Below are 20,381 nucleotides of genomic sequence, written 5' to 3' on the forward strand. Positions count from 1 at the left end.
CACATATCCCCGGGGCTAAACACGCCCAAAACCCGGGGGAAGGGGTGTGAGGGGCAGGAAGAAAAGGCACGTGGGGCAGAAAGAAAAGGGCTTGTTTAATAACAAAACTCCAGCTATTGTAGAACAATATTCTCCAGCATCATTGTAATATACAATACGGGGAATGCTCTCAGCAATCTGAGAAGGAAGGATACGGCCCACAGCACCTCCTGCCCAGGCTGCGGGGGACCCCCAGGGCAGCCCCGCCGGGGAGCCAGGGATGCAGGTGAGCCGCGGTACTCAGGGCCGGGGTCCTGGGGACGATGTCCGTGATGGGATCGGAATCCCGGGAATGACGTCCGTGGAGGGTCCAGAGAGGTCTCAGCGGCAGAGGATCCGATCAGCAGCGGGAATGCACGGAGCCTGCGGGAAAGGGACACGAAACGGCCGGTCAAGACTTGCCAGGAGGGTGCCGGAGAGGACGGGGACGGAAAGGGGGCAAGAGGAAGGGACATCCCCGGGAAGGAGAGGGCGCGGTGCAGATCGGGGGAAGGAGATTCTAGGGAACGCCGGTGCTGCCCGTCAGGAGCGCGGGTCTGAGCCGGTGCCGTGGGGTCCGCACTCACCTCGGGGGAGTCCCCAGCGGCAGCGGGGCGGGGGGAGCCGCACTGCAGCTCCAGCTGCAGGTCCCAGATGTAGTCGATAACGTGCTGCAGCAGCTCCACCTTGGAGACTCGCCGGTGCCGCGGCAGCGTCGGCACCAGTGCCCGTAGCCGCGAGTAGCAGCCCTTCATATCGTACAGCAACGCGGCGGCTGCCTGCTCGGCCGCCCCCGGGGACACCCCAGGGCCCGGCCCGCAGCGGGCGGCCTCCCCTGGCCGCACCGCCTTCAGCGGGCCGCCGGCGCCCGCGGGCAGCGGCGAAGAGGCGACAGCGGCGACCTTCATGGCGAGGGGCTGCGAGCGCGACGGACAAAACGGGCACGCTGCGGGCGGACAAGGAGCGCGCTCCCCGCCGCGCCACTTATAGAGCGGCGGCCACGGACGGGCGGGGCCGCGGGGCAGCCCCGGCCAACGGCAGCGCGGGAGGGGCGGGCACGGCCCCGCCTGCTCCATTCATGCGCCCCGAAGGGCAGCGTCTTAAAGGGGCAATGGCGAGGAGAGAGCCGTGACGGGCCTGGGCTGCGATGCGGGGACACCGGCGCGGCGCAGGCTACAGGGGTGCGGAGCACCCACCCTGCCCCGCCATTAACGCGGGTGCTCGCCCCTCGGGCTCCCGGTGTCGGGCTCCCCGCAGCCCCGCTCGCCCCTTGCCCCCTCAGGCCCCCGGTGCCCCTCCGGGCGCTCGGGCCCCCCCGCACTCCCCGCGCCCCTCCCGCCTCCGCCACGGCTCAGACCGTGAGACGCCAGGGCCGTGACGTCACCCATTCATAAAACGCCGCGCGCTGTCAGCGCGGCGCCAGGCGGGCGGTGCCCATGGCGACGGGGGCGGGGCGGGGGACACACACCTGCAGCCCCTACGGGGGGCACCGGGACCCCCACAGAGACAGCGCGACCCCCGCGGGGACACCGGCACTCCCACGGGGACACCGACATCCTCACGTGGATACGGGGGCCACCGGGACCTTACAGGAGGCACAGGGACCCCCAGGGGGACATCTGCACCCTCACGGGGGCACCGGCGCACCACGGGGGCACAGGCACACGGGCATCCCCACAGGGAGCAGCCCGTGCGCCGAGCCCCCCGCCCCAAGTTCCGTGTTCCCCGTTCCCCGGAGCTCAAACCTCCGCAGAGCTGCTCGGTGGCGGCTGCCGGGGCCGGGGTCGCCAGGTTCGGGTCCACTCGAGGGGCGGGCAGAGGGGTCGAGTGCTGGGTGCGTGGGGCGGCGCGGAGAGTGGGCTGCGAGCACGGTCCTGCCGCGGGGGAAACCGGCGGAGGTCCCGCCGCCGTGCGAGACAGCCGATCCTTGCCCCGAAGGGTTTCTGGTCCGGGCTGTAATTAGCGTTACTGCTAATTACCCCGCACCTGCGGGGAGGGCAGGCAGCGCCCCGGGAGGGCCCCCGAGCGAGACCCCGGCATACCCCGAGCAGCACGAAATGGTGAGGGAAGGGAGGGAGCAGGCAAAGCTGCAGCCTCAGACACTCCCGGGTGCGTGTACACTGACACGCGGTGTGCGTACCGACAGACACGCAGGGTGGGTGTGAGTGTGCACACAAAGGCAGGGACATGGACGTGCTTGCACACGCAGATGCGTGTGGGACACACCCAAACGTGTGCATAGGAGAATTCACGCACGTACACAAACCTGTGGAGCACAAACGCAGCCACAAGTACGCGCACACAACAGAGGCACACGTGGATGGATGCACACACAGGTATACACACACACGCGTACATTCTCATGCACACATACATCCTGCCTTGCACACCAACACGTGTGCCCAAGTGCCAGCGCAGCTCTCCCCGCCCTTTATGGGATTGGGCTGGGGGGCCAGACCCTGCTGCACGTCCCCAAGCATGCAGGCAGCCAAAGGCCTCCCCTCTTCTTCCTCTTCTGAGGGGGGGCAGCAATCCTGGAGAGCATGGATGAACTCCAACCCTGCCAGCCTGGCCGGGGGGAACTGGATCCCTCTGTCCCCCCCGTCCCTCCCTCTGTCCCTCCTCCCTGTGTCCCCCAGCCCGGTGCGGTGGTGGTTCCCAGGGTGGGCACGGCGCTGGGGTCGCCCCCTCCATTCAGGGCTCGGCGGAGGGCCCGGTGCTGCCCGGTTCCCACCGCGGCTCTCAAAGCTGCTAATTAGCCCCCATCTGGCGGCAGTGGCCGGGCCGCGGCGGGAGGCCGGGGACATTGTGCACAGGAATGTCTTTCAGGGCCGCCGGCCGGCCGCCGCCACCGCCAGCTGCGCCGCCAACAATGCCAGGACGATCCGGACCCCGCGCCCCTGCCACCGGCCACCCCGGGCGGCGTGGGGACGGGGACGGATTGCGTGGCCGTGGTGGGTGTCATGGCACAGGTGGCACAGCCGCCCTAGCACAGCCACTCCGATTGCCCCAGCCCATGGGATGCCCCCGAGAGCAGGACACTCTCACCCCATCCCTCTGCACGTTGGAGTGCTGGGGATGGGGTGCTGGGGTCAGGGCTGCCAGTGTGGCACCGGGACACTGCCTTGGCCACAGCTGGCCTCGGGGTCCTGGCCTGGCACGGCGTGCCGGCCGGCGCAGCAGTGTTGTCCGGCAGAACACAGAGCTTCATTTCCATCTCAATTCTGGGAACGGGGCGCGCGGCGCGGTAACAGCAGCCTCGGCCATATGGTGCTGGCGGGGCTCAGCCCGGCCGGGGGGGCAGCCGGGGGGCGGCTGCTTTGCGCTGAGCAGGGGTTGCCCGGCAGCCGAGCACATCAAAGCCCCCGGCCGCCCCCGCCCCGCCGGGACCACACAGGGCACGGCCGCGCCAGGCCGCCGAGGGGCCGCGGGGCTGCCTGTGCTGCTGTGATGGGGGGACGGGGTACGGCCGTCACTCCAGAACCGGCAGCACCCAGCCCCGCACTCCGGCATGCAGGGCTGGAAGGCGGCACAAGACGCCGCAGGTCAGGCTGGGCCCCCACCAGTGATCAGGACCCCCAAACTTGGGCTGCTCCTGCCCTGGCTGGGGTTGGGCTCCATCCAGATCCCCTCTCCCGGTGCCATCCGCAGGTCAGCCCTGAGGCTGCACAGAGCCTCCACCCCCCCATGTCCGCATGACAGTGCTGAGCCAGGGTTGCAGATGTGCCGGGGCCGCCGGCACAGCTGGAGCGGGGCCGAGGCCTGAGAAAGCCCCTGCGCATTCCCCTCCCGCCTTCTCCCTTCCCGTTCCCAGCTCCATCCGCTGCAGCCCAGACCAGCTGGAGCCAGGCAGCCCTTCCTGGGATTTATTCCAGCTTCCTGCCCCTCCTCGCCGGCCGGCCGGGGCTGGGGCTGCCTTGGGCTGCTTCCTTTCCCTGCTCGCAGCCGCCGGCCGGGCGCCACTGCCAGTACCCATCATCACACGGGACCCCGGCTCTCAGCACCAGCACCCACCATCACAGCAAAGCATGCCCTGCCCTGCGTGGTGGAGCATGAAGTGCAACTGCAGCACCCATCACCCATCATCACCTAGCTGCACCCCTGCTGCAGTGAGGAGGCTCCACAGGGCTCTAGAGACAAGCAGCCCTGGTGTGTGGTGTGTCCCACCTCACTCCAGGCACCAGCACTCCCCAAACATGAAACCACCCTCCCCTTGCCTGGCGTTTGTACCCTGGGCACCCCCAGTTCAGCTCATCCCACCCCACTAAAATTCCTGCTGAGAGTTTGGCACAAGGGGCGTATGCCCAGGAGCTCCCCTGGCCAACGGGCCTCTACACCACTGCCCTGAGGTGCCATGGGTGAGTGAGGATCATCCCAAACCCCACATTTGCTGGCAGCAGAACAGGCAGCTCTGGCCCCTGCCCTAGCTGGGCGCAGTTAAGTGGACGGAGGTTTCCTGCCGGAGTCGGCACATCCATGTTTCCGCAGCCCCCACGGAGCCGGAGGGACCCTGTGGAGAGGGGAAGGTGGCCCAGCAGCGGTCCAGACACAGTGGAGCCGTGTGGCCTCGGCCCTGGCGGGACCGGAGGTGCCACAGGCCCAGGTGCAGCAGGCGAGCAAACCGGGGAGCGCTGAAGTGCTGGCTCCACTGGCGGCTCCTTGCAGGGCCCAACACACTTCCTTCCTCCTGGCCAGCCCTGGCTTATCAGCCAGGCAGGGTGAGGGGTGACCCTGCTCTCCCCTTCCCAGGCCTTCCGCTCCCTGCAGCCCTGGGAAAGCTCCCCGCCACGCTTCCACCACACCTACAGCAGGCACGAGCTGCGCTGAGCTCTGCGGGGCAGCAGGGAGACAGGAGGGTGATGCTGGCACGGGGGGTACCCTGTGCACCCCCCAGCCTGCTCCTGCACTTTTGGGGCCTCTGGAGGCTGCGTAGGGATGCAGCTCCTGCCACCCGAAGCCAGGGAGGATGCAGAGCCTCCCAAGATGTGGTGCCAGCCCCACACCAAGGGACACACCAGGGTGGGGAGTGGGGTCCTGACTCAGGGTAGGGTCCTGCACCCCATGGCAGAGCCAGAGTCCTTTTCCACGGAACACTGGAGGCTGGTGAAATCACATCTGGAGTCTAGACTCAGCGACTCGGTGGGCTGGGCCTGGCGGCCGTGCTGTACCCAGACCCTGCTGCACACTGTTTGCTTAGCTGGAGGTATTTAATTGGAATTAAAGTGGCCCCTCTTGTTTTTGCGGACAGGGCTGTTGGAAAAGGAGCTGTAAGTCATAGAAAACATCTGTAGGAGCCTGCGAAGGGTCATTAGATGGCAGAACGCGAGGCGCCACTTTTAGTGCTCGCAGCCGGCGCAGGGAATAATGGTTCAATACGGCTTTTGTGGAGGAGCTGCCAAGCCAGCAAACACTTTCTATTTATTCTGGCAGTGGGCATGGCCAGAGGGATGCAGGATCCTCCACATGTGGGCCCCCAGGAGGGGTAGGGAGGACACTGCCAGTGCTGCAGGACACAGGGCAGCTGGTCCCAGTGGAAGCCGAGGTGGATGCTGGAGCTGCCCCTGCCTGCAGCCCCTCCAGCCCCCATGCCTGCACCAGCATCCTCTGCCCATCCCAGCCCCAAGGGGTGCAGCATGGTGCCTGGCTCCCTGCAAGGAAGGGGGACAATCCATGCTGTCCTCACCCTGCTCCAGGGCTGGGTTTGGAGTCACCCACCCCTACCCCTCCCATTCCCTCTCCCCCAGGCCATGGAGGGTTAGCCTCAGCTCGATGAGCACCCCAGCAGCTGAGGCAGAGCACGTCCCCACCCTGTGGGGCTCCTGCATCCCGATCCCTGCTCAGCCACGCTGCTCTGGGGCCAAATCCCAGCTCAAACCCACACAGAGGTCAGTGACTGCAGCCCTAAATCTGGGTATCGCAAAGCAGGGGCCAGGCTGGGGGAAGGCCCAGTGCCAGAGGAGTGGGAGGGGGAAGGGGACGGTCACTTGGTCACTTGGAAACAGCCAGACAATGGCCACTGGCCCCACTGGGAGAAGGTGGGTGAGCTGGACGCCAATCCCGGTGCCGGCTGGGCAGCTGAGCAGGGGCACGGCCACACCAGCACTCCTTCCTTCAACATGGTTTAATATGAGAGAAAGCAAATGCACAATACAAAATTTAAAAACCGGCATACATCGATACCCCACCTGGGTGGCTGCTCCGACACACACAACACGATGCTCTTGCACAATTGTTTCATCGTCTGTCACTTGCAGAGGGTCTTGAAGGGCCCCACCCCAGCAGCACTGGGTATGGCCCACGGGCAAGGTCACTTCTCCTTCTTGGAGGCTTCTGTTGGCTCTTCTTTGGAAGCCCCTGGCACCTCCTTGGGGGTTGAGCTCTCCTCGTAGCTGGGGACAAGAGGGACATGAGTGGGGCCAGCTCCTTCCTGGGGACAGAGCCCTCTGCCACGTGGGGACAGCCCAGCCTGTGGCCTTGGGGTCTGCCCTGCTGCTGCTGAGGACAAGGTGGGCTCCAGCCATCAGCCCCCAGCACAGAAAACCCCATGGGGCAGAGCCCAGGCAGGGAGATGAGGGATGCATCCCCCTCAAACATCTCCAAGGATAGGGTGGACCCAGCCAGGGGCCAGACTGTGCCCGAGGGTCTGTCCTTGTTCCCAAGAGCACTACTGGATATCCTGGATAGCACATGCTTTCCCTGGCTGAGCACTGGTGCCAGTGGGGCCGGTTAACAGGGGAACTGCAGCAAGACCAACAGCAGTGTTCCCTCCTGGGGTCGCACTCCTCTGGCTGCAAACCCCCTCCACCAGCAGCCCCAGGGCTCCAGCTAAGGAAACAGCAATGTTGCTCCAAGCAGAAAGGACAGGAGCTGGGATGTCAAATCCTCTTGCCCTTCCCAGTCTCCTCTCTCAGAGCGGGAGAGAAGCTGGCCCACAGCAGCGTAGCAACAGCTCCAGCCTCTGCCCATGGAGCAAGGAGAGCTGGAAATACGGAGAGCTTGGACCAGGGAGAGCCAGGACCTGCCCCTACCTGGCCAGAGCGACAGACAAGAGGCCCCAGCGGCAGTGGCTACATGGCACTAGGGCTCTGCTGCCGGCGTCGGCGGGGACAGGACAGTTTCTGCTGCATGGAATCAGCCAGGCTGGCCGGCGAGCCAGACACCGTGGGGAAGTGGGTAAGTCTTGGTGTGTGTGGCAAGATTTCAGCAGAGGATTCATAGCTGCAGGAGAGAGAGGAAGCAGGAAGGGAAAGACAAGGACAGAAAGGAGAGGGGGGAGAGAGAAAAAGCAGAAGAGTTTTGGAGTGAGAGCACTGAGAATGCACCACCCTGTGCAGGAAGCCTGGCACCCCCCTTCACCTGCTGGCACCCGCTGACCTCTCCTTGCCTGCAGACTCCAGGACAGGGCTGCAGCATGGAAAAGTGAGCACTGAAACTCAGGGATGAGGCAGCTCCCACTGGCATGAGCAGAGCCAGGCAGCCAGAACCAAAGGAGAGCAAGCCTGAGCAGTGGGGAGGTGGCAGTGGAGCAGCCCAGGGGCTGGGCAGGTCACAGGGAGATGCAGCAGACCCTGTCCTGCCACTCAAGGACAGCGTGCCCACAGCAGGTGTGAGGGGCAGGATGGGTTCCCACTGCTGAGGGAGGCAGAGCAGAGCTTCCCACCTAGCCTAGGGAGGTTTGGAAAGGCTGAGAGCCATGAAGCTGATCCCAGTGTCACCCACCTCTGCTCCACCAGCACCCCTTCCCTGGGCTGGCAGCATGGATCTGCTCACTCCCACCCTGCCTGCAGACCCTCACTGCTGTGAGACACCACGTGCAGGCAGAGACCACAGGAACTGCCAGCTCCAGGGAGGATCAGGGTGCAGTGAAGCAGCACAGCAGAGCTACACCTGGTGGGATTCCTGTGGTGGGAGCCACTGTCCTCCAGGCATCGGTCCCTCTGAATCCCACTTCCTCTGCCTGCAACTGGAGCCACTTCAAGGGAGGTCTGGCCCCACGGGTTGTCAAGTTTGCAACTCTCCAGCATCCTGCCCTTGCCCTGGCAACATTTTGCTGCTGGAACAGCTTGTGCTACTACTCTGGGGGGTGGGGGGATGAGGTGCACTAGCCCCTGGCTATCAGGCTCCCTGTGCTCCTTGCTGCCCAGTGGGCCCAGCCTCACAGCTCATCTCTCCCCAGTTTCCTGGCAGGAGGTGCTGCTGTGCTGCTGCTGTCAGCTGGTGAGTCACAGCACTGGGGAGAGCGGCTGCACGATCCCAGGTGCACAGGAAGGACGATCCCAGGACACTCAGCGCCTGCAGCAGTGATCGTCAGAAGCAAACATCAAAGGAGGGGCAGGTGCGGCAGGGCTGGGGATGGCCCAGCTGAGAGCCGCTGGGAACACGCATACCTGCATCTCCCAGGGGAGGGGAGGGGAGGGGAGGGAGGAGGGAGGACAGCTGGCTTCCCGTTGAGCCCTCTGAGCAGGCTGGGAGCTCAGGGAGGCTCCCTGGGGAAAGGGCACTGGGGAGGCTGGATGGTGCACAGCTCTGCTTTAGGATGTTCCCTCCCCTCCTCTGCATCAACCATCATTACTGTACTGAGCCACCACCAAGTCTCAAGCATGACAGAGAAACAGCTCCCAGGCAGGAAGCCAGAGCTGCCCACAGCATGGACAGGCTGAGGGAACAGCTGGAGCACAACAGCCCGGTCCCCCTTCCTCTGTATCCACAGTCTGTGGGGCAGGGAAACTGCTGCAAACCAGGAGACTTTGCCCAAGCAGGGAGGTTGGGATGTGCTCGAACCAGCCTTGGCTGCTCTCACAGCCAGCTCTGGCTCCACTTTTTCCCCACCCACAGGCCCTGGGACACAATGACCAAGTATCTCCACACCAGGTGTGCAGTCCCACCCTCCCCTGCCTGCCAGTGCATGGGAAGAGCCTGTCACTGGGGTGTAAAGCAATACCAGGTGCTGCCTGCTGGTACCACACCACAGCTCCCAGGAGGCGGCTGGAGCCAGGCCCGGCGTGTACAAACACAGACCCGCTCCCTCCACCCACGCACGTGCCGGCGCACACCCAGAGCATGCCCAGATGAACCCGTCCCTCCAGCTGTGCCCAGGCGTGGGAACATCTGCACGCTTCATGTGCTCCAGTGCCGCCGGCAAAACAGCTCCATCCCCAGCTGAGGCTCACCTGAACATTTCAGTTACTTCTCCCTTTGCCAAGGCCACGAGAAGTGGGAATCCAATGCAGGCGGGGACCAGGTACAGCAGCGCAGGCTGTGGGGAAGAAAAACAACTGTTAAACCAAACCACAAATCACCCCTTGGGAGGAGTGCAAGGTGAGCTCATGGCCTTGTCTCCTCTGCACCCATGGTGTCTGTCACACGGCTGCACAGATGGTTAACACCCCAAAAAGCAGCTTCAAGAGCTAAGTCAGAGCTGCAGCAGCATGAAGCCAGATTGGTATTAGGAGGAAATTCTTCCCTGTGAGCGGGGTGAGATCCTGGCACAGGCAGCCCAGAGAAGCTGTGGATGTTCAATCCTGGGAAGTGTTCAAGGCCAGGTTGGACAGGGCTTGGAGCAGCCTGGTCTAGTGGAAGGTGTCTCTGCCTGTGGCTGGGGAGCTGGAACAAGATGGTCTCCAAGGTCCCTTCCCAAACCTTTCTGGGATTCAGTGAAAGTCCTCACTGTGAGGTTCCAGTGGGCCATGAACACACTGAAGCCCCTGTGCAGACCACAGTGTATGGGCTCCCAAGGCCCCCTGCAGCACAGCCAGTGGGTGCTCAGGGCAGCTTGGCTGCAAAGAGCCAAAAAACACAGGGCCCCTGGCTGAGGGGCTGTTGGCAACAGGGAGCCTTGCCCCAAACAGGCCTCTGCTCCAGCTGGGCACAGGAGCTTTGGACAGGGAAAGGTACAGGCAGGCACTGGAAAATAAAAGCCAAGAGAAGAGGAATAAATCTTTTTCCTGGCAGGATGCAGAACTTCATGGCCAAGCTGGCCTGACCCACTTGGATGTGCATCCACAGGAGGCAGCAGGGTGGAGCTCACCTGGGCGTGCTTGAAGATGTGCATGATGAATATGGTGAGGCCCAGCCCAAAGATGTAGGCCACAAAGCTGGTGTAGAAATACGTGTGCGTGTTCTTCTTCAGGCTGTAGGGAAAGGGAAGAGCTCAGTGACCTCAGGTCTGGAATGCCAGTGGCCGAAATGGAATTGGCCTGGTACTCTCAGCCATCTCCCACCATGCTGGAGTGTGGGGAGCAATGTTCTGCCTGTGCAGCCCCCGTCTTGTGCGAGCAGTGTGGGACTGGAGGCAGTAATACCCAGGTGAGGGGCTGGAGAAGGGAAGGACGCAAGCGATCCTGCTGCTGGATGGCAACTGGGAAGGGCTGGGGCTGGAACCCAGGGAGAAGGCCCTGTTGTCTTGGTGGAGACTGGCCTGTCCCTGGCTCTCAGCAGTTGCTGTTTTATCACAGGGCAGGCTGTGAGAACTGGGATTCCCAGCAGGTGCAGGCAGGATGTGGGTGGCAACACCTGGAAGAGCTGGCACAGACCAGAGGGTCTTTGCAAGAGCAGTGGGAGCGGGGCCACACCACTGCAGTCACAGAGCACCCTGCTTCCCGGAGCCTTTCGGTGTGGGGCAACTGCTGCAGCCTAGCTGTAGGCGCAGCTTCCCTGGACCTGCTTCCTCCAACGTCAGTGGTAACCTGGAGGCAGCCAGCACTGCCAGGCACTGATTTGCATCCACGCGAGCACTTCCCAGGTGCCAGCACTCCCAGCTCTTTCCCACGCTGTCACTGCTTTCTCTCACTGCCCTCCACTCCTTGGTTTCAGGGAGCTGGTGAGGCTCTCTGGGGCTGTTACATGCTGCTGCCCCGATTCCCATTCCTATGCTGCCTGCCCTACCTATGCCTGAACTCAAACCACTCATCCCCAGTGCTCAGGGCATATCCAGAGTCAGCCCCCTCTTCCAAGAGCTTTTCCTTTCCCCTGCCCTGCTCCCAAGTCCCTATGCCCAGCTCCAGAAGGGAGCACATGACTGCGCTCCTGGCTCCCCCATCTCTTCTTTCCCCTACAAAAGCAGCTCAAATATGCTGCAAGATCCAACCTGCCAGAGACCCTTCCCTGCCGCCTGCTCACCTGATATCAAACCGCAGCAGCAAGGCAATGAAGATCCCTGTAGGGAGAAGGAAACGATGAGGGGCTGGAAGTGGCAGAGAAGGGACAGCAAGGGGCCAGAGGAGCAGGGAAGGGACAGCAAGGGCCTGGAGCGGCAGGGCAGGCTGAGGAAGGCAGGGCAGGAGCCGCGGCGCTCCGGGGCCGGTGCCGTGCCCGGGGTGACAGTGCCCTCTCGTGGCACGCGGCACTGGGACAGCACCCGGACCTGCGGGGAGACTCCCAACCCACCGGAGACCCGCGCGGGGCTGCGCCTGGCCAAGGGCAGAGCGAGGCACCTGCTCAGCTCCCCGCAGCCCCCTCGAAGGAGATCCCAGTCCCGTCCCCGCTCTTCTGTCCTCACCCGGAATGACGATGTCTCCCAGTCCCAGCATGGCGAAGTTGTCAGCATCCAGCCCCTTCTCCAGCAGGTCCTGAGGGAAAACCACTGCGAGGGGCAGAGCGAAGCACAGTGAGGGGGAGTGTCCCCACCGAGTAGACCCCAGCCCCACTGGGCCTGGCAAACAGGGACAAGAGCAGGGCAAGGGACCTGTTCCTGCCCTCAGCCCCCTCCTTCCCTGTAGCTCCCCTCGTTCTTTCTCTGACAATTCCAGGACAAGAAACCAAGGGGTCCCAGGACCCAAACTACTGCATGCTCCACAGCAGCACCAGTTCTCTGACAATTCCAGGACAAGAAACCAAGGGGTCCCAGGACCCAAACTACTGCATGCTCCACAGCAGCACCAGTTCACCCCTCCTGCTGCTTTGGGGCTCTGTGGTTTTTGGTTTTTTGGTTTTTTTTGGTTTGTTTTTTTTTTTTTTTGTGGTGTTTATTTGGTTTGGACTCTTTTTTTGTAAAGGTGAAATTGTGCACTCCAAAGGTGCAGAGTGACCCAGACAGACCAGGGGTCTGCAAACCACCCCTCTCCAGAGACCGGCCTTGACTTGAGGCTGACCAATGACAGGGAGGAGGGGTCTCTAGCAGGAAATGTTCCTGCACACATCCCAGCCCGAGCCATCTCCAGAGGTGGAGGGTGCATGGGGCAGGGCCTGCAGCAGAACAGACCTCAACACACAGGGAAGATCTACTCACGTTTTATTGGCGCCTCGAATGATTTGGCAACTGTCACCATCACATTGGTGCCAAAGACCTACAACAGAGGAGCCCAAGGTGACCACAGCTGCACAGGAACACACACATGCTCAGCTACAGCCTCACCCCAGGGCCAGGAGTGGCCTCAGGGGCAGAAAACAGTCAAAGACCTGCCAAAATGTGGGTGCAGGAGCCCTGCAAGCCAGCCCACTGTCCGGGGGAGGAGGCACATGACGGCACTGGAGGAGGTGGCCGCTTCATGGCTGTCCTGCTCTCAGAGCAGCATGGGGACAGCACTCACATGGCAGAGCTGCTGCCCACCACCCAGCCCTGCACCTCGCTTCAGCTTTAATCAGTCAGCTCCATGGAAAGTCCAGTTGGAGGGCAGGAGCTCCCAGTGGAGCGTCCCAGCCTGGGAGCTTCCAGCAGGGACGGGGCAAGTGTCAGATCAGCTGCAGTGTGCTCTGAGGTCATTTTCTTGCACGCCCCTATCAGCTGTAAATACTGGCAGTGTTTGGGGGGTGGACTGTAAACACTGAGGGCAGCCACCCTGACCTCTGCTCCTTTCCATCTCCAAGCCTCCAGTCCAGCAGGCACAAAAATCAGGTGCTGGTTAGCACTGGGTGAGCAAGATCCTGGAGCCTTGGATTAAAGGGAAATCTTAAAGCATCAGATTGACTCCCATAAGGTGCAGCAAGTTCTGAGCATTGTCACAGAGTGACAGGACTCTACACTGGGATCAGGGAAAAAAAACCACCACATGCAAATTCACCCCCAAGACTATGTGCGGGCAACAGCATCAACCCACTGAGATCTCCTTCCTCCTTGAAACCCTCCTGGGATCTCACTGTGATTAAATCCGTGCCAAGATCCAAGTGACCAGTTCCTGCAGAGGGGCACAGTAAGAGGGCCTCCACTTCAAGGCAGCCCTTCCGTAAGGGCAATACTATAATCCTTGGGGAAGCCGAGGTGGGAGACAGCCAGCAAATGGAGAACAGAGGGGTGCACTCACTGCCTCCAAAGCACCGGGAAGACGCTCACACACTAAGCAGGGCCTGGGGCACCAGGTGTGCTAAGGCAGAAGGCTGAGTCCTCTCCAGCTGAGAGCTGTGGAGGAAGTGGCCCACAGGCTAAAAAACCACAGAGCCCAGAATGTTAACGAGCCTGGGAAACAGGGGCAGCACTGGCCAAGTACAAAACAACCCACAGTAGCCAGGTGTAAATATGGAGGGATTACACAGGCAGCTGCAGAGCTGCTGGACAGACCTCAGTGTATACAAGGCTCTCAGACATTTGGAAACATGGTGATTCAGAAGGTGGAGGCAGCAGGAAGGACTGGGGAATACAGACATTACAAGGAGTCACATTCTCCATGCATGGAGCAGAGCACACGACTGCGTTCCTGCCTTCCCCTCCCCTTTCCTCTAAAAAAGCAGCTCAAATACACTGCAACAAATAAGGAAAACCTCAAAAGGAAAAAGTCAGGGTGCAGCATTGGCTGAGGAAAAGGGACTGGAGGCATTCCAAGGTCTGGTCCTCTGTGCAAGAGAACAGAAGGACACTAACGAAACCAGCAGATGAGAGAGCCAAGGCACAGCTCACACAAGCAGGCTCAGTGTGCCCCAGAGCAGCCTCCAGCCCACCCAACAGCTGTCAGGGATTGGGAAGACCATAGTGGGGAATATAGGACCAGATATGACACACACCAAGTACTCCACAATAGCCCTGATGAGGTCCCTGTCAGCCCTGGACTCTCTGAGTGAGAGAATAAAAGAAAACACATTTGATGAGCCACATTCTGCCACTGTGAATTCTGTCATCAACCCTGCCACACCCCTCTGGGCTGAGAAAGTGAAAATTCTGACTGCAAGTGTGTGTCCAGCCAGCATGGTGCCTCCAGAAAGGCAGAATGCCAGATACATGCTTCCACCAATGGCCTGTGGAACGCTCCCGCTTACCCAGAACACGTCGTAGATGAAGAGGCCCCCAAGCAAGATACAGCCAGTGCTGACGTTGTTCAGGTGCAGCAGCTCCACCCCGTTGAGGGAGAATGCCAGCCCGAAGAGATTGTTGGCAATCCAGTGCTGAGAAGGACAGGAAAAAGAGATCTAGGTCCTGCTGCACATGGAATCCCCATCTTGCATGGAAATGGGTCCGTGTCTGATCCAGCCCAGTCCCCAGCTGTGCCTCATTTACCTTTCTCAGCAGGTACCAGACTCCCACAACACTGCTCAAGGCCAGGCACACAAGATCCTTGGTGTCAAACTCGTAATTCACTATTTCTGCAAGAAAACAGAGAAGTCAGACTTGGGGCAGGCCGGGCAGCTCCCCTTCCCGTGCAGGGCTGAGATGAGTGATTCCACAGCTGGGGAGCCCAGAGCTCAGTGCTCATGTCCCTAACGAGGGGACTGTATCTGTGGTACACACGTGCAAACCGCCTGGGAACAAGCAGTGGGCCCTGGAAAGCTCAGACCTTCTCCTTCAGCCAGACACTGCACATGGACAGCACCCGCGGTCCTGCTGTCAATAAGGAAATCGGATTCAGGCACTGCCTAAGGCAGGGAGAGACAAATCTTCTCCCTCTTCCTGTGCCAGTTAACTCGTGGTGCTATCACCAGAAATACTCCTTTACCAGTAAAGCTACTACGGGGCAGGATACTTATCAAAAGCATCTTCTGCCAGTGCAAAGATCTGGCCCAGATAAGGCAGCACAAACCAGTCAGACCTGTGCTTTCCAAGGGGCTTAAATAAAGGCTGTGCTTTTAACAACAGCTATAGCTCCATCCCCCCTACAGCACTCTGGGAGGTGTTTCTGGGGTCTCCCTGCCAGCCAGAGGCAGCACAGAGGCAGAGTGCCAGCCCAGCTCTGCAGGGATACACGGGGCTCACACTGGCTATGGAAGCTCAGCGGGGAGCAAGAGGCAAATCTTTGAGAAGGTTGTTTCAATGGGCTGAGAGTCATAAGACCAAAAAATAAAGAAAAAAAAAAAGAACAGTAAAGGCAGAAAACATTCAGGCTCCCCTGAAAGACCGGCGAGCCAACGTACCCTCCTTGCTCTCCCCGGAGCCCTGGGTGAAGAGGAGCTGGTACTGTTTGTTGGGGAAATTTGCAGGGAAGAATCTGTTCATCATGGGGCTGAAACGAGAGGTGCAGAGAAGGGCAGTTTGACAGAAACCCTGCAAGAGGTGCTGCCCAGCACCTCTGCATTTGAGGGGGCCCCATGCCCCCTCCCAAGATGGGGAAACGTCAGGTTCTGCTCCACCAGGGACTGGCAGGAGCCACAGCAACTCCTCCTGCACAGAGATCTGATCTGGCTGTATTGTGACAGCCCCCCACATACTCCAGGGCAAGAAAATGGAGCATCACCCACAAGAAAGAAGGACCCACCCCAGACCCCAGCAAATCCCCCCCAGCAATCCTCTGGGTACCCAGCACTGGCTGGGCCATCAGTGACTGGGTCTGCTGCAGAGCCAGAAGCAGAGCAAAGCCCTTGCCCAGCACCAGTCTAGGGAAAGCATCTGGTCCCCAGTGCCCCAGAGCTCAGGAAACAGGAAACCAGTTCGACTTTTTCGGTTACTGAAACAGCCTGAGCTTTCAACACCTCATGCCATGCACTGCCACGAGAGGCCAGGGACGTTACCATGAGCTCCAGCTGCCTCTGTCACCCATCCCAATAAGGGTGCTGAAGAGCTCTTTCCTCTGCAGGGCAGCAAGAGGGGTTTAAGTTGGATATCAGGAAAAGGTTCTTCACCCAGAGGGTGGCTGGGCTCTGTTACAGACTCCCCAGGGATATGGTCATGGCCCCGAGCCTGCCAGATTTCAAGAACTGTTTGGAAAACACTCTCAGGAAAACGGTGGGATTTTTGGAGTTGTCCTGTGAAGGGTCGGAAGTTGGACTCAATCCTTGTGGGTCCCTTCCAACTCAGGATACTCTGATTCTGTGATGCTGAGCCACTGAAGCTCCTCCGGGTGAGTTGGCCTTGTCCCATCATAGCATCCACTCACACTTCCACAAGCTCTCCCAGTGATGCTGTATGGGGTGCTGGCTTCCTAGGACCCCCAGGGCCTTGGTTCCCACCACCAAGGGACAACACCCTAAGAGGCTGGGCAAATACCCTAAAGACCTGGCTCTGCTGCAGGGTAATGGTGCTCTAAAACCCTCCCAATAAAATGAACTGAAGCCTTGGGTAGCCCTGTGCCAGTCACACCTATCCTTGTGCTGTACCTGATAGTGTGGGACAGGGCCAGGATCCCCAGCACAAAGAAATACATGGAAAGCAGAAGATTGATGTACTCTTGAGAGAATATCTGCAAGACAAAACCACACAGGGGTTAGTTAACACAGCATCCTCCCCATCCTCATGCTCCTGTTGGCAGCAGCTGTGTCAGTGCTCCAGGGAGATGAGAAGAATAACTGGAATAACCCAAATTCCTGCATGCTGAGGGAGAATATGTTGGAAATAGCCATGTGCTCAAAGAACAAGCACAATGGGCCCGTGAGCTGTTGTGCATCTGTGAGCTGCAGAAAGGAGGCCAGAGCTTCCCTTGCAGAGCAGGGAGTGAGGCACCGCTCCCAGGGGCTGCCCAGGCCCAGGGCAGCAGCAGCATCCCCTGCCCTAATTAAACAGGGCATTATTAAAACTCCTGCCCTCCAAGACACACGCTCCCTTACTGAATCATACACCTACAAACCAGCGTGGAGGGATCCTGGGGCCCTCCCTGCTCTCCTGGAAGGGGGATGCTGGAATAGGAGAGCACATGGCACACAGCCATTGGCAGAGAAGGGACTGATCTGCACCATTCCCAACTCTGCACCTTAACCCTCACCTCCTGGACAGCCAGGAGCACCCTGGCACCTTGCAGCTCTCCCAAAACAGCACAGCTGGAACCTGCCATGCCCATGGACCACTCTGTGCTACAGCCCTATAGCTCTCCAGACCCCTCTGGGACCTCAGCCACGTGCCAGACCTGCATGGGTAGCCCAAGGTGCTTGAGGCCAAGACACCTTCTCCACATCACCAAAAGCACACGCTGCTAAGAGCTCCCATCCACTACTCAGGTCATCTGACTCTGCCTGTGGGCTCTGAACGTCTGAAAGACTTCACCTGATCACACAGGGGCTCCCCCAGACTTGCAGCCAACATGGCTCCAGGAGCACAGCACGGAGCACAACACAGAGGCAGCAGCATTTACCCCTCAGAGTCCCTGGCACCCTCTGGCTGCAGCCTGTGCCCTGTCACGTTGGCCCACGAAGGCAGGAAGAGCTCAGGGCTATTTGCTTCTCGGCAGCTCTCCAGAACCAACCTGTGCACAAACAGGCTCTGATTTCCCCCAAGCTGTGACAATTCAGGCAAGAACTGATGTCCTCCCGCGCGGTGACACCAAAGAGCTCGATCTGTGCAGCCTTACACACCTTCTGCCCCAACACTAAGGGCCAAACCCAGAGTCAACCCATTATGGGAGCTCCTACCAGGCAGGAGGACGTCCTGCCCCAGCTCCAGTGCCACTCACTTACTTTAAAGAAGAGGTAGAGCCCCAGGAGGGTGCAACTGGCAACAATGGGAAAGCGAGCAGCGTCTCGGCTGGTAATGGTCTCTGGCATCTCCGAGGAGTTCTGGGGAGGGAAGGAGAGGACAGGAATGGATCAGCTCCTGCTCTGGCTTCACACCTGAGCAGGGGGGTGAACAGACACAACATGCAGGGCTCCACAGTGGTTTCGAGAGGGACAAAACACCCACTGGCCCCTGCTGTATCTGGAGGTGAGCCTGTGTCAGAGGCAGAGCCTGAGACGGAAAACACAAACCTTGCACTTGTCCTTCCCAGGGCAGCCACAATTTACTGCTTTTCTTCTCTTGGCGTTGTTCCTTTCTCCCCTGCCCAGAGGGGAGCTGGGCTCCCTCACCGCTCACGCCCAGCCAGCCCCATCTGTGCCACCATCTGTGATCACCCTGCGCACGACGCATCTCTCCAGCCACCTTCTCATCCCTCACCTTGCTCTTGGGACACTTCTCGTGCACAAAAGCCCCAGATTTATAAACCCCTTCCAAGACATCTTTGCACCAGCTCAACCAGCCCCTTTCAAGCCATTTCCCACAGGAGACCTTCAGCTTTCCAAGGAGGCAGAGGGCTGCCTGTTTTCTGCCTGTTCCCTGCCTGCTCCCTGCCTGCTCCAGACCCAGCTGGCTGCTGCTCAGAGATCTAATCTCACTCAGGCAAACACCTGCGGCCAGCACAGATCGAGGACACCTCAGAAGCCCTTGTGCAGCTTATCCCAGGCACAGCAGTTGTCCCATGCTGTGCCCAGCAGTGCAGAGGCACCCAAATTCCTGCTGCTCACTGCAGAGTGAGAGATGAGAACCCCCCGCCCTGAACTACGGCTGGGCTCTGCTCACAACTCCCCACCGCCTGGGCTGCCAGAAGCCCCTCAAGATCAGCTGAAGCCCCTAATATGAGGCTTAAGGGCACACAAGGAGATTTTAAAAATAGTAATAGATCAGACTATGTAAAACAGTCCTCCCTCCTGAGCTACGACAGCCCAAGTGTTGGGATTTAAGTCCCTGCTGTGAGATGCAGAGAACAGCGGGAGGGATACCGGGACAGGGCAGGCTGTGCCACAGGAGAGCACCCCCGAACCAGCCCCAGTGCCGCGGGGCAAAGCCACACACGAGTCCCACCAACACAGCTCCTCTTGAGGAGGGACAAGGGACGGTTGTGTTTTGCAGCGCTTGAATTTATCGGGGCGGTGAGGACGTGGCTAAAGAAGCCCCGGGGAAAGCCAACTCTCTCCCCGGCGTCCCCTGCGTCTCCAGGCCCAGGGCTGGGGACATGCAGCTGCCGGTCCTCCCGTGGAACGGGGCGCCCGAAGGAAACCCTTAGGGAGAGGCGAGGCCTACAGGCCCGGCTGCCCCGAGCCGCGGGGGTACCTTGCTCTTGGCGCAGCTGACGGAGCGCAGCGCCCCGAAGAAGATGGGCAGCAGCGCCATGAGGACGAGGCTGCCGTAGGCCAGCGCCATGCCCTCGGGGGTGGCGGGCGGGCGGGCGGGGGTCCCGGCCCCGGGCGCGGCCCCGGCGGCGCTGCCGTTGTGCGCCGCGGGCTCCTCCATGGCGGCCGCTCCCACCGCGGTCCGCACCGACACGTCCCCTTACCGGCCGGAAGTGCGTCACGCGTAGCGGCGCTGAGGCCGGCCCCGCCCCGCGGCCCCGCTGCCAGGAGCCGGGCAGCGCTCGGGACCGCGCCGCGCTCGGGGCCGCGCAGCGCTCGGGGGCCGGGACGCGCTCGGGGCCGCGCAGCGCTCGGGGCCGGGACGCGCTCGGGGCCGGGCCGCGCTCGGGGCCGCGCAGCGCTCGGGGCCGGGCCGCGCTCGGGACCGCGCCGCGCACTGGAGCCGGGCAGCGCTCTGGAGCCGGGCAGCGCTCTGGAGCCGCGCCGCGCTCGGGGCCGCGCCGCGCTCGGGACCGCGCAGCGCTCGGGGCCGGGCAGCGCTCGGGGCCGCGCCGCGCTCGGGACCGCGCAGCGCTCGGGGCCGGGCCGCGCTCGGGGTCGCGCAGCGCTCTGGAGCCGGGCAGCGCTCTGGAGCCGCGCAGCGCTCGGGGCCGCGCAGCGCTCTGGAGCCGCGCAGCGCTCTGGAGCCGCGCAGCGCTCGGGGCCTCCCTGCCCAGCCCCCGCTGTGTGAAGGGCAGGGGAGAGCCCGAGGAGGCGCCTCGTGGTTTCCCGCAGCCCCTCCCCGAGCACGAGCTCGGTGGCAGCTCTCTGTGCCATAGACCCGAGGGAGTTGGGTTGGGGGCTGCTGGGATGCTCTGGGTTTTCCTGCCCTTCACCGTTTTCCAAGGACCTCCCCCCCCGTTTTTGGGAATCCTCTTGACTGTTCCCAGCCCGCCCGTGGTCAGAGCCAACAGTCCCTCTGTAAAATGCCTTATAAATGGCAGCAAATTCTCCCCGTGCACTGGACTGGGACCATGGTTCTGGTGGAAAATTGGCCGAAATGTGTGTTTTTCTCACAAATACTCCAAGCCACTGGCAGCTCGGCTGTGCCACCTTTTCCTCCTCCTCCTCCTCGCTGGGATGAAAGTCTGCTGAGGAGCAAAAACTGGTAAAGATCTGAGCACAGTGAAATGCTGCTGCCCCCAGTTTAGATC

The 20,381-nt window shown here is 61.2% G+C and overlaps 2 protein-coding genes across 3 annotated transcripts; both read right to left on the bottom strand.

Moving 5' to 3' along the window:
- Positions 1-74: 74 nt before the first annotated feature.
- On the bottom strand, positions 75-972 carry ID1 (inhibitor of DNA binding 1, HLH protein). The gene is made up of 2 exons (XM_032127140.1): positions 606-972; positions 75-402 (listed from the first exon to the last, which is right to left on the bottom strand). The coding sequence occupies exons 1-2, from the start codon at positions 924-926 to the stop codon at positions 361-363; spliced, it is 363 nt and encodes a 120-aa protein (XP_031983031.1). The 5' UTR covers positions 927-972; the 3' UTR covers positions 75-360.
- Positions 973-6,121: 5,149 nt separating this feature from the next.
- Positions 6,122-19,382, bottom strand: HM13 (histocompatibility minor 13). Of its 2 annotated transcripts, XM_032127138.1 has the most exons (13): positions 19,169-19,382; positions 17,761-17,859; positions 16,471-16,553; positions 15,292-15,380; positions 14,441-14,526; positions 14,203-14,328; positions 12,245-12,302; positions 11,516-11,599; positions 11,137-11,173; positions 10,046-10,148; positions 9,189-9,274; positions 7,047-7,236; positions 6,122-6,407 (listed from the first exon to the last, which is right to left on the bottom strand). In XM_032127138.1, exons 1-12 carry the CDS (start codon positions 19,346-19,348, stop codon positions 7,086-7,088), a joined length of 1,182 nt encoding a protein of 393 aa, XP_031983029.1. In that variant the 5' UTR covers positions 19,349-19,382; the 3' UTR covers positions 6,122-6,407; positions 7,047-7,085. The 2 variants fall into 2 exon arrangements, with proteins under 2 accessions (XP_031983029.1, XP_031983030.1); XM_032127139.1 differs by lacking the exon at positions 7,047-7,236.
- Positions 19,383-20,381: the final 999 nt, after the last annotated feature.

The sequence above is a fragment of the Corvus moneduloides genome, chromosome 17 (genome assembly GCF_009650955.1).
Source record: "Corvus moneduloides isolate bCorMon1 chromosome 17, bCorMon1.pri, whole genome shotgun sequence".
Classification (NCBI taxonomy): Eukaryota; Metazoa; Chordata; class Aves; order Passeriformes; family Corvidae; genus Corvus; species Corvus moneduloides.